Source organism: Carettochelys insculpta, chromosome 2 (assembly GCF_033958435.1).
Source record: "Carettochelys insculpta isolate YL-2023 chromosome 2, ASM3395843v1, whole genome shotgun sequence".
NCBI lineage: Eukaryota > Metazoa > Chordata > Testudines > Carettochelyidae > Carettochelys > Carettochelys insculpta.
Genome location: NC_134138.1, coordinates 205,352,685 through 205,370,353, shown reverse-complemented (window position 1 = coordinate 205,370,353; position 17,669 = coordinate 205,352,685). Strand labels below are relative to the sequence as shown.

Genomic DNA, 17,669 nt, shown 5'->3' with positions numbered 1-17,669 from the left:
AGCCAGAAATGCAGCCCCATGGCTGGCGATATGGACCGGAAGTACAGCCAAGCTAGGTATACCCCCATAAAGCTGATTTCCTGGCCTCAACCTGCAGGGCTCCACTGCTGCCCTGCCTCCAACCCCAAGCATCCTCCTAGACTTTGCTCAGTCAATGCCAGCCCTTCTGCTGCCACCACCTGGGTGGTGGGGCTCTGCAGCCATCCTGCCTCTCTCCCTGACTGTTCCCATCAGTCTCTGTTCCTTCAGTGTTAGCCCCTCTGCTGCTGCCAGGCATAGCCCCAGAGCCAGTGGTAGCAGAGTGGCCAGAATCAACCTTCTGTGGTCTGGCAAATTCCCTGGTTCAGGGGACCAGTGAGATTCCAAGGGTGCCAAACCAGAGAGGTATAACCTATACAACCACTAAAAATGCAATAATAAAGCAGTGTTAATATAGCATTCAAATTCACTTCTAAACACAATGTTCTGCAATATACAATCACTCCAACATTGATTCCAGGTTGCTTAAAATGATTTTTATAATTGGGGAGCAACCAGGACAACAACAGCACCATCACACTGGGAGGGGATGACCTGGAAGATGTGGAGCAGTTTACCTACTTGGGGAGTATTATGGGCAAAAACAGAAGCACAGAGAAGGATATCAATGCCAGGATAGGGAAAGCAACAGCTGCATTCAAGACACTTCATCCCATATGGCAGTCACAAATAATATCTGTGAAGATGAAACTGGATCTTCAACACAAATGTAAAGAGTATGCTCTTGTATGGATGTGAGACCTGGCATACTGAAAAGTCTTCAGATCACAAGCTGCAGACATTCATAAACAGAGCCTGAGGCACATCTTTCACATCATACGGCAAGACTTTGTCACAAGTGAGGAGCTTTGGAATTAAGCAGGATTAAAACCACTTGACATTCCAAACAAGAGAAGAAAGTGGGGAGGGCTAGGCCACATTCTCAGAAAACCACCATCCAGCAGAGTCCATCAAGCTCTCACATGGAACCTGGAAGGAAAATGCAAAAGAGGAAGACCTCGAACAACATGGAGAAGACCTACTGAGATTGAAGGACAACTGGGGTACTTCTGGAGTCAGCTAGAAGTTTTGTCCTGAGACAGAGTGAAGTGGAGGAGACTTAGAGATGACCTATGCTCCATCCAGGGTACCAGGGTTTAAATCAAGAAGTCACATGTACTTCCAACACACACATATTATGCAGTTCAAAAGCTAAAGAAAAAAAAAACATTCTTTGGGTCCATAGCACAAACTGCTTCCACTTAAGTTACAAGAGTAACTGGTGGGGAGAAAGCTTGTACTATTCTCTGAATGAAGGCTAGAGAACCATTAACACACACTTGTCTATTGAATTGCATAAGTATTTGTGACAGCTTAACTAAATGCACACAGGATCCATAGATTTGTGGACTGCAGATGGATGCAAATTCACATTTATTATGTAGAACCCTGCAAGTCTGAGGACAGCCACTTCTTATTAACAGATATCCACATCCATGGCACAGAAGCCCACTGCCCATGTTTGTGGCTCACAAGTCAGATGAGGATACAAATTTTGTATCCACACTGGGCTCTATAAATGTACTAATGCCCATTTGGGTCATCTCCAGCAACTCATTAGAGCAAAGCCTATATTGAATAACATGATCCACACCTCCTGAGCTAACACACCAGACACCTCACACTGAAGACAAAGCAGACTCAAACCATTGGAGAGCGAAAGAAAATCTTCCTACATTAGTGTGGATTACAGAATTATCTAACTTGACGTCCTCCTTCTAAAAGGCTGTAAATACAACACAGAGTATTGTGGCACCTTAAAGACTAGCAGATTTATTTGGGCATAAATTTTTGTGGTCAAAACCCCTTTGCCAGATTCAGTGACAGGACTGAAGCTTTGCCACAGAACTCATTGTTTTTGTGGACACAGATTAACACAGCTACCCCTCTGATACCAAAAATCTGTGTAATGAAAATAGATGAAGAGAAGTAGATGAAATGTGGCTCTTTTATATTAAAGATGTGGGATTTATTCACAGCTGTGCCCAACTGTCTGTTCAGAGTAAACTTGCCTATTCCAAGCTCTTCGGAGGCACAAGTTGTGGGGGTTGTTGGCAACTTGCAATCCTCTTATAAGTGGGCTGCCACCAGCAATATGCTGGGGAAAATGAATCTGACCATGGTACAGACTGTGATAGCAGGTGTACTTTTGGGTGCGTTTGTTTTTCTTTACACATAATTCTATTCAAACATACCAATACCTAAACAGTAATTTGAAACTATTCTGTTAGCACAGTGTTGTGTTTCCTATGAGCAACTACTGCAAACTATAGGATGACTATGTCAGGTAAGCTGACCAGTTTCACTTATGATCATAGACTGGGACTTAGCATCAGGTTTCCACAGATGAAGAGCTGAATTATTGCATTACCATTTAGTAGAGACTGCCAGATCACAGTTTGAGAGGATCAAAGCCAAAATGACTTAAAAGCTTTCAAATCATATAGCAAATATGTACAGTAAGGTGCACAAAAAGAACATATAGGCTGCATAAAAACTATAAACTTACTTTGAAGTAAGCACTTTTACAGTAAGCTGTTACTTCAAAGCAGCCTGCAAAGTGTCTACTCACACTTTTCCCTACTTCAAAGTGAAGTTTGAAGTAAGGGATGCTAACTTCAATGTCAATACTCCGTTGCTGGGAATGGAGCAGTGGCTTACTTCAAAGTTAAGTGTGTGTAGATGCTCTGCACTCCCTACTTTGAAGTAAGGATTCCACGAAGGAGGCAGCTCCCCCTGGAGGACGGAAACAGTCTGGCCAGCCCAGGCAGGGCTCTCCTGCCAGCTGTCTTGAAGGACACAGGTCCCCGGCAACCCCAGGCAGGAAGCTGAGACTATGCCACAAGCAGGGGCAGCACGAGCTCCCACTCAGATTGCCCCAGCTTGAAGCACCCAGCTAGCCTCTGCACTCCCTGGCCACCACCATGCCAGGACCCACCCCCACCCCCTGGGAGCCCCAGACGAGGAGTCCGAGGGCTCACAGCACCCAGACAAGGGCCGTGCCAGGATGGGATCCTCCTGGACTGCAGACAAGCTGAAGTACCTCCTTGTTCTGTGAGGGGAGGAGGAGGTCCTTCACCAAACCGGCACCCAGCAGAGGAATGAGAAGCCTTTGACCAGCTAGCCAGCAGGCTCACCGCCCGAGGCTACCCTGACCGCAATGGCAGCAGTGTCTGCATCAAAGTAAAAGAACTGAGGCAGGCCTACATCAAGACCCGCAATGCTGCCAACCAGTCGGGGACACAGCCTGTCCACTGCCCCAAGTACCAGGAACCGCAGAGGCTCCTGGGGCTGAGAGAGATGGCCAACCAAGAGCAAGTAGCGGAACCACCACAACCCCCTGTAGACAGTGAGGATGAGGTGGGGTCCCTCCAGTACCATGAGCCCCCTGCACAAGGAGCAGGTGACCGAGGCCGAGGGTGATGATGAGAGCTGCAGCAATGGGACCCTCATCATCACCCTCCCCTCCGGGACACACAGCCAAGCCTCCTCCAGCCCAGAAAAGCCCAAGCCCCAGGATGTCGCAGGTGGTATGTACAGGACAAATGGGATGGCCCACCCAGAACAGTCCCACAGCCCATACGCCTGGTGACGGAAGAGGGAACATGGGAGGACCCTCACCAGGCAGGAACCTCTGGGCACCCAGCATGCCACAGGGTTCACGGGCCATCAGGTGGCAGAGGACCGTGGTAGGGACCAGTGAAGCAGGGGCCCCAGGCCCCCCACAGTTGGGACCCACCACTAACAGGACGTCCCTGTCCCCTTCTGCCTCCACAGGTCCATCATCAGGAAGGCACCACAGCACACCGGAGTGGGCTGCAGCCAGAGGGCTGGGAGGCCACCCCATTGCCCCAGCCTGCATCCCCCCATGGCCATGGCAGGGCGTCCTGCAGATGGCATTGGAGGGATGAGGAGGCAGCCGCCAAGCAGGTGGTCATGCGGGAGATGACCGGGGTGTTCCGGGACTGGCTGGCGATAGAGCAGGAAGTGTGGGTGCAGCTGGCCGGCAGCCTAGACACTGACCCAGGCATTGGCCGCCCATCTCACCCAACTGCCTGCCTCCTCACCAGCCCAGCCCGCAGCTGCCCCTCTGCAGCCACCCAGTGCATGGCAGACCTGTCACCGTCCACCTGCATTGAGCTGGCTCGGTGGCTGCTGGCCGAGGCAGATGTACCTGACCCAGACCCAGTGCTCCTGCTGAACACCCTGAAGAGACTGAGCCTGTGGCACCTCAACCCCACCCCTAACTCCCTGTGGTCCCGGCCCCATCGCAGCCCTGCTGGGGGCTCCAGACCTAGAGCAACAGGGGCAGCTGTGGCCACTGCGGCTCCCAGCCCTCCATGCCATTGGGTAACTGAGCCTTCCACCACCTAGCCCACTCTTTCCAGTTTAGTCTCCCCCAGCTATCCCCCCCATCTCCCTCCTGTGGACCATTCATCCCATGCACTGTAAATAACTGTACATGTTGTTCAGTTTGGTTTTGCACAAAAAGTTTATTACCCCAATACGAATGTTTAACGTTCCCAACCTAACCCCATGTCCCTGGTGCTCGGTGGGAAAGTGGTGAGTGGAAGAGAATGAGGGATGGAAGAGAAGGGGGCCCGTGGTGCGGAGTGTGGCTGGGTGAGGGCAGGCCCTGCATGAAGACCTGGTGCAAGGTCTCCCAGACCCTGACCCCAACCCTCTGTGCCTCATGGCATAGGGAAGGGAGTGGCTGCTCATACCTGGCCCCCGGGTCCATGGCCCAGCCCTGGATGAAGTGGCAGAGGTCTTCGAATGTCTGATGGGTCATTCTGAAGTTCATCAGACACCACTCATCATCCCAGTCCTCCAGCACCAATTGGTGGTGGTGAAGACCCACCGGCGCTGGATCTGGAGGGCCCTGGGGAGGGCGGCAGTGCCGTGGCCAGGGCCTTCAGGCTGGGTCCCAGGTGGGTGACCCAGACATGCTACTGGAAGATCAGGGTGACCACCATGGCTGGCCAACAGGCTGGCCAGGGTGGAGAGGACCTCGTCCTTGGGGAGGGTGGGAGTGGGCATATTGTTCAGCTGTCTTCACCAGCACATGTTCTGCTGCTGTCCGCAGCCTGGCAGTCCTGAGCACGTGCAGGGTGTGGGTGTTGGGAGGGGCCCTGGCCCCTTACTTAGAAGCAGGGGCTAATTATGTGTTGACGCTTTACTTCAAAGTGGGAGAAAGGCTACTTTGAAGTAAGGGAGGGTGCATTTTGTGTGTAGACGCTCTACTTTGAAGTTGTTTACTTCAAAGTAAGCAACTTCTAAGTTATTTTGTAGTGTAGACACAGCCATAGTGAGAAGAGGGTTTGAATTAATTAGAAACTTCATTTTACTTTCATTTCTAATAATTTATGGTAACACTCATAATACACCAGATATTTGCTGGACAAAGGTACATTTGCATGGAAAAAATAAGAACATTTCTCATAATGAGGCACAGTCAGCAGTTATGCTGCCAAACATGTTGAAATGTGCAGTTCTTTTGTGGTGTATAGTAGTACCTAGTAGGACTATTACCAATTATTCTCTGTTCTAAGAAGAGAATCTCTGCCTAGATTTTACTTTCAGACTGCCACCTTAAGTAAGAGGAGTGTAATTTTCTTTTAAACAGCCAGCTAGTCAGACATCTAAATGTCACAGACTATTGATGAGGCAGTACATAATAATGATTTCAGAATGAAAAATCTGAGACTGGTCTTCACACAACTTTTATGAAAGCTGTCAGGAGGAAATATGTGGGGTACAAACATGACAACATTTTGACCCAAAACTGCATTTCCTAGGGTGTCAGTCATTCACAGTCTGTGGCTGAAATGCATAATCATTTATTACTCCTTCTTTCTAGAAACAAAATTAACAGAGTGGACCCTCACAAATACCAGTTTACTTATCTGCACACCCATACTTCACACACAAAACCTATTAGTCTCTCCTAACCTCTCGGCAACAACTGAGAAGCTGAGTACTGTAGTGAGATATCACACTGCTAAGATTTCATTTCTAAAAATAATTCACCTTCAGGCAGAGACCAAGCCAGAAGATTTCATCACAGAAGGTGAAAGTTTCAGAAAGCTACAAGCAAGTGACAACAGGGGTTAGAATGAAAACTATTGCCTAATTTTAACTATAAGTAGTATCTACAAATATCTACAGTGAGGTGGATGAACAAGAACATATAGTAGAGACGAGAGCTTGATTAACTAGACACCCTAACCCTGTAATACAATGTGCAGTATGCAGCCATATTATTGCCACAGCTGCTATTAGATAATGGATTTAATGGCATAAAAAACAGACGTAACTTCTGACATTTGGAGATATTTGCATGTGGTCATTTGAACGTGACAGTAAATACTTGAGCAAACTTCACTGAGAATCTTAGGAGTTGAGTATTTTAATCCCTGACCATAAAAAGTATAACGGGGGGAGGAATTCAATACCAATAGCAAGATAGCGCAAGTGAGATGCACAAGTATACTCTCAAATGAGAGCCTTCTTCTTTGAAAATGAATTTGTGTTGATTTGGATAGCCAATGTGGGCACAGAAGAAGCCACACATATGCACCCCATAACCTAATATCCAGTTACCTAAACCAATTTTCATATTTTTAGCAGGTTTCCATCTTTACTTCATTCAAAATGAACCCTGAATGAATATGAACATTGTTAACATGGGAGACATTACAAAGAATCATCAGGCTAAATCAGAAGTTCTCCAAGTTTATTGCACCACAATTGCCTTCTAACAACAAAATTACTTTATTACACCAGGAAGAGGGACCAAAGCCTGAGTCCACTCTTGCCCCACTGCCCCGATGAAGAGGCCAAAGCCTAAGTCCCACAGCTCAGGGCAATGGGACAAAGCCAAAGCTCAAAGGGTTCAGTGCCAGGCAAGGAGAGCCTGCAACCTGACCCCTGCAACCTGACCCCTGCCACCCAGGGCTGGAGCCCTTAAATATTGTCTTCGACTCTAGGCAGTGGGGCTTGGGTTTCAGCCCTGGACAACAGAAAGCCTAAGCCATCCCAAGCAACACCATTCAAAGGGAGTCACCACTTGCTTTGCAGTCGCGACCCACAATTTGAACCAATGAACTAAATTAATCAATGCTGTAGTATAGACTAATTTTTATGTTCTATGTATTATCACAAAATGGCAGTGTCTACACTAGCCAAAAACTTCGAAATGGCCATGAAAATGGCCATTTTGAAGTTTACTAATGAAGTGATGAAATACATATTCAGCACCTCATTAGCATGCGGGTGGCCGCAGCACTTCAAAATTGACGCAGCTCATTCAGACAGGGCTCCTTTTCGAAAGGACCCCGGCTACTTTGAAGTCCCCTTATTCCCAGCTGCTCATAGGAATGATGGGACTTTGAAGAAGGTGGGGTCCTTTTGAAAAGGAGCCCCGTCTGGACGAGCCGTGCGGTGGCATGGCCATTTCAAAGTTTGGGGCTAGTGTAGACATAACCAATATGTCCTACCCTTTTTGTCTGCAAGAATTAAACCTGGAAAAATAAGAACTATTTTGTGCAGAACAAAAAATAATGTCATGCATTTTGATTTTTTTTCCAAAATTATATTTTACATTTTTTGTCCTTTTCACACCTGCCCTGGGACTTCTCTTAACTTACCATGACCAAAATCACATCTAGAAACAATGAATGCTATGCAAGGGACTCAACTATATAAAATTCCCAAAGAGATATTAAAGCATTGAAATCTGCGATAAACAGACATTTCAGTGTGTTTTTATTTCAAACTAATAGATTTTCTGTTACTTTTGTTATTCCTTCAGAAAAGGAAGTCAAAGACTTCATACACCCTTCCATCAATATCTTAGAACTCATTCTTATGACTGAGCCAGACATGTGCTGACCTTTAATAGTCTTTTTCACTTCAACAAACTAGCTACTGTCTAATCCAATTTGCTGGAAGAAAATGTCATTGGTGCATCCTACTAAATTACATGTAGAATTGCTTTGGGCATAATTAGTAACCACACCTACTTATCCATGTGCTGATAGGATAACAATTTTTCATCTCTACAGGCCAAGAAAATAATGCTTTTACATGACATTTCATTCTTGCGTTTGCAATATAAAATTACTGAATAAGATAAGAGATAAAAACAAGAGAATATGTTACCTGAGCTAGAATTTCAATACCACCCAGGTTATAGAATGCTTCCTGAACAAAAATAAAGAAGAAAGTGAAGTTTGTCATAACAAAGAAACACTGAAATAAATGGTGCTTTAATGTAAATGATCTGGGCTTTGGCATGGGTGAGCTCTCCCAAAGCACAAGCTAATGGAATTTGTGAGTACTTGGCACCTTCAAAAAAATCAGGCTACATACATTTAATTTTGAACATCTGAAAATTGGGACAACAATGCATGATTAAGATGCAGAATGCACAGAACTAAAGTATGCTGAGGTAAATAGCTTAAGCTTCTAAAGAAGATTAGAGCTTTAGAATCATAATGCAGGTCTGGAAGGGACCTCAAGAAATCCACAACTTCCCTAGGCAATTTATTCCAATGTTTAGCCACCTTGGCAGTTAGGATGATCCTCTTAATATCCACCCTAAACCTCTCTTGCTGCAATTTAAGCCCATTGCTTCTTGTCCTATCACCAGTGGTTATGGAGAATAATTTTTCTTTGCTCATCTTTGTAACAACCTTTTAGGTACTTGAAAGCTGTTATGTCCCTTCTCAGCTTTCTCTTTTCCAAACTAAACAATCCATTTATTTCAATCTTCTCTTAGAGGTCACATTTGCTAGTCCATTAATCATTTTTGCTGCTCTTCTCTGGACCTTCTCCAATTTCTCCACATCTTTCTTGGAACGTGCTGCCAGAAATCAACACACTACTGTAGCTGAGGCCTACTCAGCAGAGCAGACAAATTACCTCTCATGTCTTGTTTACAACGCTCCTGTTAATACATTCCAGAATCACATCTGCTTTTTTGCAAGTGTCACACTGAAGACTCATCTTCAGCTTGTGGTCCACTACAACCCCCAGAGCCCTTTCTCCAGTACTCATTCTTGGACAGTCATTTCCCATTTTGTATAGGTAAACCGATTATTCTTTCCAAAGTGGAGTACTTTGCATTTGTTCTTATTGAATTTCACCTTATTTACCTCAGACCATTTCTCCAGCTTGTCCAGAATGATCTGGACAATCTGAAGAAATTATGGATCTTCTGCTATAGCAATTCCTATGTTCTTATTTAGAATTAATGACTCTAGATATTGTACAGGAAACATCAGAAGTTGAATAAATATATTCTGTAAAAGGCACATTTATACAGCAAAATTTTTGCATCAACTGCAGAAGTTTTGCAGTTTCAGCACTCTTACTTGATTAAACTTTCACTACTAGAGTTTTGCTGTGTGTTTGTAGTTTATTGTTTTTATTTTCGTACTATATATACACATGAAACATAGATAGTTTATATGTCTTCTGGTTTTCAATGACAAATAATATTTTGGCATGCCAACCTGATAGCATGGATCCCTCGTTAGTAATCTCAGACAAATTAGTACTCTCAGGAAATGGACGGACGGGGCTCGATTAACCCACTCCCTGTAGCAGAGACATCAAAAACATCCTGTTATAAACCCAAGGCAATAACAAATGCATAACAATGAACATATAAAACACAATTTTTCATTTTGGGGCATAAGTAATTATAAGATTATACATGAAAACTGGCCAAATAGCATATTTTAATATTACTGGTATTCAAGCACTGTAAATACAATACAGCTAACACAATATGAATTCACTAGGAACACATAAGATTTCATTGAACTGCACGTGACTATCACTTGTTATACCAAACAGACACAATATTCACTGATGCCCTAATACCGAAAAGCACTTGCTGATCTTTAAGCACAAGTAGTCCCCCTAATTTCAATCTGACTGCTCATGTGTTTAAAATAAAGCATTGAGATACAACAATACTACCAAGTTCCATGAATATCACTGAGCTATACCTTTTCAACATACAATACGAACATATGAGTTTGTATTGTCAATTAAAGGTTTATATTTTATCTGTCTATAAACAAATTTTTGGACACCTATCTAAACAACTTTTTACAGTCAGATACTTACTCCACATATATAAAGGGTCAGTATCTATATCTATAAAGCGGTGTGTATCTGTATTTATTTCATCAAGTCATCTAGAAACAGAAGAAATCTACATGATATGGCAGTTCTTTTCTCTTATCATTTGCTGCTGGGAAGTAAGCCAATGGCTAAAAATATTTTGATAAAAATAAGGCTATGCTGTAACATGCAGTTAGAACTCCAGCATCAACTTATATTGAGCAGTCTCTTTGAATCCAAGATAGGTTAAAGATAGTGGTTCTATCCAAGGGTCTTGTACTTGCCTCACCAGAAAAAAGGTGCTTTTCTTTGAAGGAGAAACGGTGGCTTGCACAGACTGCCTCTGGAAGGGCAGATTGTGCCTTGTAAATAAAAAATATTATTACACACTATAAAATTATCTTTATTCTCTGTTTCACAATGGTGCACGGAACAGAAGGCGCGTGTTCTTTAGCCGGCTCAAGCTCAGTTTTTCAGAAGGCCCAGATGCCTGACAGAAACGACTGGTTTTCAAAAAGCAATCTGTCTTTCATGTTCCCCAGCATGGTGAGTTATCTGATGCAGCCTCTAGAGGCTTTGACCTTCTGCAATGGCAGTTGTCCTAAAGAGAAGCAATCAACATACTAGTAGCAATGTGCTTACAAAAGGGCACGTAATCCCCTTGTGACTGTACTTGTGTGACTTGTTTCATAGAGCTATTAATATTATTAACCTCCTCTAGGTCTTTAATTTTCAACACATGGTACTTTGTTAAAGCATTCTCAAAGTGGTGGAAAAATAAAAATGTCAGAAATAATTAGGTATTTCACAATACATAAATAGTGTTTGTAAAGAGATAGCATACAGTTTCTTTGAATTATTATCAAATGAAGTTGTGTTATTACAGTTCCTTTACAGGAGGACACTGGCATATTTTTAATTCTACTTATATTCAAGCTCTATAAATACAGTACAACTAACACAATATGAATGCCCTATAAACGCATTAGATTTCATTAAATTGCACATTACTAGCTATCATTTGTTTTAACTGACAGACACAATAATCACTGAGAACCTAACCCAGAAAAGCAATTGCTGATCTTTAAGCACAAATAGTCCCCCTGATTTAACACGGACTGTTTCTGTGCTTAAAATGAAGCCCCTGAACACAACAGAGAGAATATACCCAAAAGAGAATGCAGCTAAAATTTTCAAAAGTGCCTAAGTGACTTAGGCACACAGGAATCTAAGCCCAGGTCTACACTAGAGCTTCCATTGGTATAGCCATACCTTTTTATTATATCAACAAAGTGCCCTTAGAGTGCAGATGCAGTTATACTAGCAAAGGTCCACTTTTACTATCATAGTTTATTCCACACTCTGCCCTGAGCAAAATAAAATATTCTGGCAACATTGTAGTAGTTAAGCCAGACCAGAAATCTGTAGTGCAGACATGGTCAAAATCCCATTGCAAAGAAACTTAGATTTTGTTTACACTAGAACATAAAGTCGATTTTAAGGCACTTAGCTCAATTTTCATAGAATCATAGATCACAGAACACTAGGACTGGAAGGGACCTCAAGAGACCATCAAGTCCAGCCCCCAGCCCCAATGGCAGGACCAAGTGCTGTCTAAACCGTCCCTGATAGATATCTATCTAACCTGTTCTTAAATATCTTCAGCGACGGAGATTCCACAACCTCCCTTGGCAATTTATTCCACTGTTTGACCACCCTGACAGTTAGGACTTTTTCCTAATGTCCAACCTAAACCTCCCTTACTGCAGCTTAAGTCCATTGCCTCTTGTTCTATCCTCAGAGACCAAGAACAAGTTTTCTCTCTCCTCCTTATAACACCCTTTTAGATACCTGAAAACCGCTATTATGTCTCCCCTCAATCTTCTCTTTTCCAAACTGAACAAGCCCAGTTCTTTCAGCCTTTCTTCATAGGTCACATTCTCTAGACCTTTAATCATTCTTGTTGCCCTTCTCTGGACCCTCTCTAATTTCTCCACATCTTTCTTGAGCTGTGGTGCCCAGAACTGGGCACAATACTCCAGCTGAGGCCTAACCAGCGCAGAGCAGAGCAGAACAGTGACTTCTTGGCTACGTCTACACTAGCCAAAACGTTGAAATGGCCATGCAAATGGCCATTTCAAAGTTTACTAATGAAGCGCTGAAATACACATTCAGCGCCTCATTAGCATGCGGGCGGCTGCGGCACTTCGAAATTGACGTGGCTGGCCACCGCGCGGCTCGTCCTGATGGGCCTCCTTTTCGAAAGGACCCCAGCAACTTCGAAGTCCCCTTATTCCTATGAGCAGATGGGAATAAGGGGACTTCGAAGTAGCTGGGGTCCTTTCGAAAAGGAGCCCTGTCTGGACGAGCCACGTCAATTTCGAAGTGCCGCAGCCGTTTGCATGCTAATGAGGCGCTGAATACGTGTTTCAGCACTTCATTAGTAAACTTCGAAATGACCTTTTGCATGGCCATTTCAAAGTTTGTGGCTACTGTAGACATGGCCCTTGTGTTGTGTCTTACATTTTATAATGTAACTATCTTCACTGCAAATACCATTATGCTGATTTTAAGGGGCACTAAAATCAATTTTCTTCTCAGGCTGCATAACGCCACGTTTGAATTTAAAAGGTCGAACTAATGCTAGTATGGAAACGGCGTTATTTTAAATCAATTTTATTAGCCTCCAGAGGTATCCCACAATGCCCCAAATGTGTCTGTTGTGGCCACTTTCACTTCCACTGCTCTCCAGGTGTGCATGAAGTGGGTAACAGGGAGCCCAGGAATCTGAATTCAATTTCTTTCTGGCCAGCGTAACTAGCTGACCTCAAGAGCACACCATAGGACCGATCACATCTAGCCATGAGTTCTCAGGGGCCCAAAAATCCCCAGCACAGAGCTGTCAGGAGAGCCAGGATCTCATTTCTGTGACGGGGAGAATCTGTGCTGAGTAAACTGCAAATCCACAAAAGAAATGCAGTCATTCATGGGAAGATTTCCCAGAGCATGCTGAAGAAAGGTTTCACCAGGGACACTCAGCACAGCTTGGTGGAAATCAAGCCCTCCTCCCTGCACACCACTTGGCTAACCTCCCCTGTCCTCACCATGTGGCTGCCAGGCTGTGTGGACCCTGCTTCCAGACCGCAGTATGTCTTGTCCTGCATGGGGTTTCAGTGCTTGAGAAGGCTTCTTCCATGCACAGAATTCAGCAGGAGAAGCTGAGAAACTTGTTTTGTTTGTTGCACATTTTATGGGGCTGCTCCCCACAAGCCGCCATGCAGCTGACGGGCTTGCCCCCTCCTCTCCACCCCACAGCTTTTACATTTTAAAGTGGTCTGAGCGGGAACCGCAGATTGCCTCCTTCACCACAGAATGCACAGTTATACAGCCTCCTCACCATGTTCTATGGTCTCCCCTTGTTGGGGGCCCAGAACACAGCAGGGAGGGGGGAGGCAAGGAAAGCCTCATCCCCACTATAAAAAAAATGCTGTTGTGAAAACCACAGTGACATTTATTGGTTAAAGGGGAGCGGGATGCAGTTGCAGGTGCTTTCATAAAGGTTAGGCACATATCAGTGGGGGGGGGGGGGGTTATCACAACAGTTAAATACATTCATGCGGCTGTCTACTCATTCATAAAGCTACGTTTAAAAGATCCCTGATTTGCACTGTTTTGTGTTTTGATGATTGCCCTTGTGTCTCACTGTTCATAAACACTACCCAGGACATCTGCCTCTGCTGCACGGGATGTTTTCTAAAGAGTGTTGTCTTTTGTCCCTTTTTAAAAAGTAACCCTATCAGGTTCTTTGGTTAAAGAATGTTTCATAAGCAAGGCCACACTTCCTCCTCAAAGCATGTGGTTCGGGGAAGAGCTTCCTCTGAAGTAAAGGAGCTTGTGGACCTCTCTCTTCCTTTCCTCTCCCACACAGGCAGTTGAACTAGGGCATCTTTACTAGAAGAGGCAAGGGAATCCCTGCTCTTTGCAGGCAAAATAATTCTTGAGTGGGGCCAAGAGGTGACAAATAACCACAATGCTCCATGATGTTTCTTCAACTGTACTATCCTCTACTACTTCCTCAAATTTGCCAGTCGACCTTTGATGCGCTCCACATGTCATGTCGGAGATGTCCATGTAATAGATAGGGAAGATAACACATTCAAGGGTTCCACTTTCCTCAACTTTACTATCGTCTAATACTTCCTCAACTTTGCCAGTCTACCTCTGACAAGCTCCACGCCTCATGTTGGAGACGTTCGTGTAATGGACTGGGAAGACAACACTCCCCAGGGTTCCACTTTCCTCAACTTTTTTACTGTCTAATACTTCCTCCGCTTTGCCAGTCTACTGTGCACTGGGCAGAACGGCACACGAATAGCCAGTTCTGGTGGTGGCAATCATCAAAGTGTCCTGATACAGGGGCAGGCTTCAGAAAAATGGCCTTTTGTTTCCAACAGCAGGGGGAAGCAAGGGCAATGCACTATGGGATGACAACATTACACACCCACAACCACTTGCTGTGCATTTTTCCCCATAACACACTGGCAAAAAAAAAAAAAAACAAAATGCAATGGGGTTGCAGGAACTGTGGGATAGGTGCCCACAGTGCACAACTGCAGTAATCAAACTTTAACAATTTACTGGGGACACACTAAGTCGACTTTGAGAGTAGGTATGGATACTCAACTTCGACTTTATAAAATCTAGTGGTAAAAAGTCAACTGCAATAAATTTGACTTTATTTCACAGTGTAAACATAGACTTAAGTTACTCAGTGCTTAAATCAGTGTTGAAAATGAGAGTAGGGCCAGACTTACAAAGATATGTATGTGTCTAAAGATGCAGATAGGCATATAGTAGAATTTATAAAAGGGTGAACAAGAGAGGCACCTAACTCCCATCGACTTTCATGAATTTCAATGGGAAGTGGGTGACTAACTCGGTTAGGTTCTTTGAAAATTCCCCTAGGGATCTAACTGGAGCTTTCAATAGCTAATTATCTTCATAAAACTGGTCTTAAAGCTCCTAAATCCCTTAGTGTTTTTTCACTTGGGATTCAAACAGAAAAATGTCTTTAAATACAAAATCTATTTTTCTTTCAGAAAATAAATTCCAGTGCCCATATTTTATTGAATATCTTTCACTATCTGAGAAGATCTGAGACTAGAACCCACGTCTGCAGAGCCTAGGATAGCTGACATTCCCACATTACTACTAGCAGGGCAGAGCAAGGATGGCCTAAAGCTACATCCATGGAGCTCAATGATGCCTAGACACTGCTGGAAGTACTGCCCCAAGGGTCTAGAGCAGGGGTCAGTAACCTTTCTGAGGCAGACCTTTTGGCCTCTATGTACGGTCTGAGAGCCAGTGACACTTAAAAGTGACTAATAGTTCTACTTACAACAGCTTCATTAATAAATAAAGCCTATCAGTGACATGCCTAGCAGTTTGACCCTGTCTCCTTGTGCCTAATGAGTAGAGAGGATTTGAACAGGGCTTCCCCACCTCTCCAGAGTGGGTTCACATCACTGGGCTGTGGAGTATTCTCATATAGGGCTCCACATCTCTACTGTTGAAGCTGTTCATTTTGGATAAATAGACATTGGACCAGACAGACAAAGTGACTCCTTAGTTTAGTGGTTAGGGCACCCACAGAGGTGGGATAGCCAGAGTACTCCTGCTACAGTGACAATTTAATTATTGATACAATTGAAATCACTTCAGCAGGAGGGAGAGAGGGATCCCTATAGCAGAATACCACACATCCAAGCAGGCCTGATAAGAGATTTTGCCAGACCCTGTGGGGAGCTGGCTCTAGGCCTTTGATACGTCAGGGCCTCAGGTGGAAAGTTCTTCTGCCCCAGGCATCCCCAGCCTCCAATCCCCCCAGTACTCCATGCTTCCTGGACTGCCAAAGAGCTCCAGCACCATGCTCCTGGGGTTGCCACAAGGCTCTGGCAGGCAGCAGGCTCTCGTGGGGACTCCAGCCCCAGTCCCTCACTGTGGTGGGGGCTCTGGTGCGAGTGGTAGCCCTGTGCTGTGGCAGAGGGTCCGCAGCAGGGCCTCTGGCCCCAGCCCTGCACTGCAGCCGAAATTCTGGTGCAGGCTCCAGCCCTGGACCCATGCTGCGGCGAGGGCTCCAGCCCCAGACCTGTGCTGTGAGGGGGACTCTGTGGTAGGGACTCTATGCTCATGCAGTAGCAGTGGCCCCCGGGTAGGGGCTTGGACCTTAGCCCTGCACTGTGGTAGGGCCTCTGGCTCCGGATCTGCCCTGTGGTGTCAGCTCCACAGTGGGGGCCCCACAAGAGGGTCTCTGGCCCCCTCCCATTCTGTCTGCTGAGCTCCTGCCTCATTTGCCAAGGTAAATCGGCTCGCATGCTACTCCTAGCCCATGTGCCAAGGGTTGCTGACCCCTAATCTAGACTTCTGATTAGCCAGAAATGCTATTTAACCCTGGAGGGCACTCCAGAAAGTTTTCTTGGACAATCACACAGACTTCTGGTCTTTGGTAACTACAGATTACATATCGCTTCTGATCTCAATGCTCTAACCCCAACCTGACTCTGACCCTGGCTCTTGTCTTCTTGATTCCAGCCTGGAAATTAACTCTGATCTCCAGTCTTGAACCCCAGCCTGACTCTCACTCTTGCTTACTGATCCCATTTCTAGCAATTAATTTGATCCCCACAATCTAGTGGGCATCCTTGAACTGTAGACACCAGCCCAGCTGTGGCTACTAGGTCAGTTCTTTACAGTTTCACATGCAGTTTTTATAAAGATCTCCCAGTCCCATATTGTGATACCAACAGTTTCCATAATATGGGGACTGCTGATGAAGTGTACAAGCCACATCTTACATGCTTTTGATAGAATTATAGAATTCTAGGGCTGGAAGGGACCTCAGGAGGTCATCTAGTCCAGCCCTCTGCCTAAAGCAGGATCAAACCCAACTAAATCATCCCACCCAGGGCTATGTCAAGCCAGGACTTCAAAACTTCTAAAGATGGAGAGTCCACCACTTCTCTAGGTAACACATTCCAGTGCTTCACCACTCTTCTGGTGAAATAGTTCTTCCTAATATCCAACTTACACCTCTCCCTCTCTAACTTCAGAGCATTGCTCCTTGTTCTGCCATCTGTCACCATCAAGAACAGCCTCCCTAGCACCATCTTTAGAAGTTGAAGGCTGCTATCAAATCCCCACTCACTCTTCTCTTCTGCAGACTACATAAGCCCAGCCCACTCAGCCTCTCCACATAGGTCATATGTTTCAGCCCCTTAATCATTTTTGTTGCCCTCCGCTGAACCTGCTCCAATGCACCCACATCCTTTCTATACTGTGGGGCCCAAAACTGGATGTAATACTCTGGTGAAGCCTCACCAGTGCCGAGTAGTGAGGAATAACAACAGCTCTAGATCTACTGGAACTGCTTTGCCTAATGCACCCCAGTATGTCAT

General features: G+C 45.0%; 1 protein-coding gene across 7 annotated transcripts in view; it reads right to left on the bottom strand.

Moving 5' to 3' along the window:
* NEK10 (NIMA related kinase 10) overlaps nucleotides 1-17,669 on the bottom strand; it is a 244,257-nt gene that overhangs the window by 212,953 nt on the left and 13,635 nt on the right. For all 7 annotated transcript variants that reach the window (XM_074984426.1, XM_074984427.1, XM_074984430.1 and 4 more), the window contains exons 6-7: nucleotides 9,597-9,681; nucleotides 8,242-8,283 (exon numbers count right to left, since the gene is read on the bottom strand). In XM_074984426.1, coding sequence (XP_074840527.1) covers nucleotides 8,242-8,283; nucleotides 9,597-9,681 — 127 coding nt within the window. The remainder of the gene's footprint in view (nucleotides 1-8,241; nucleotides 8,284-9,596; nucleotides 9,682-17,669) is intronic.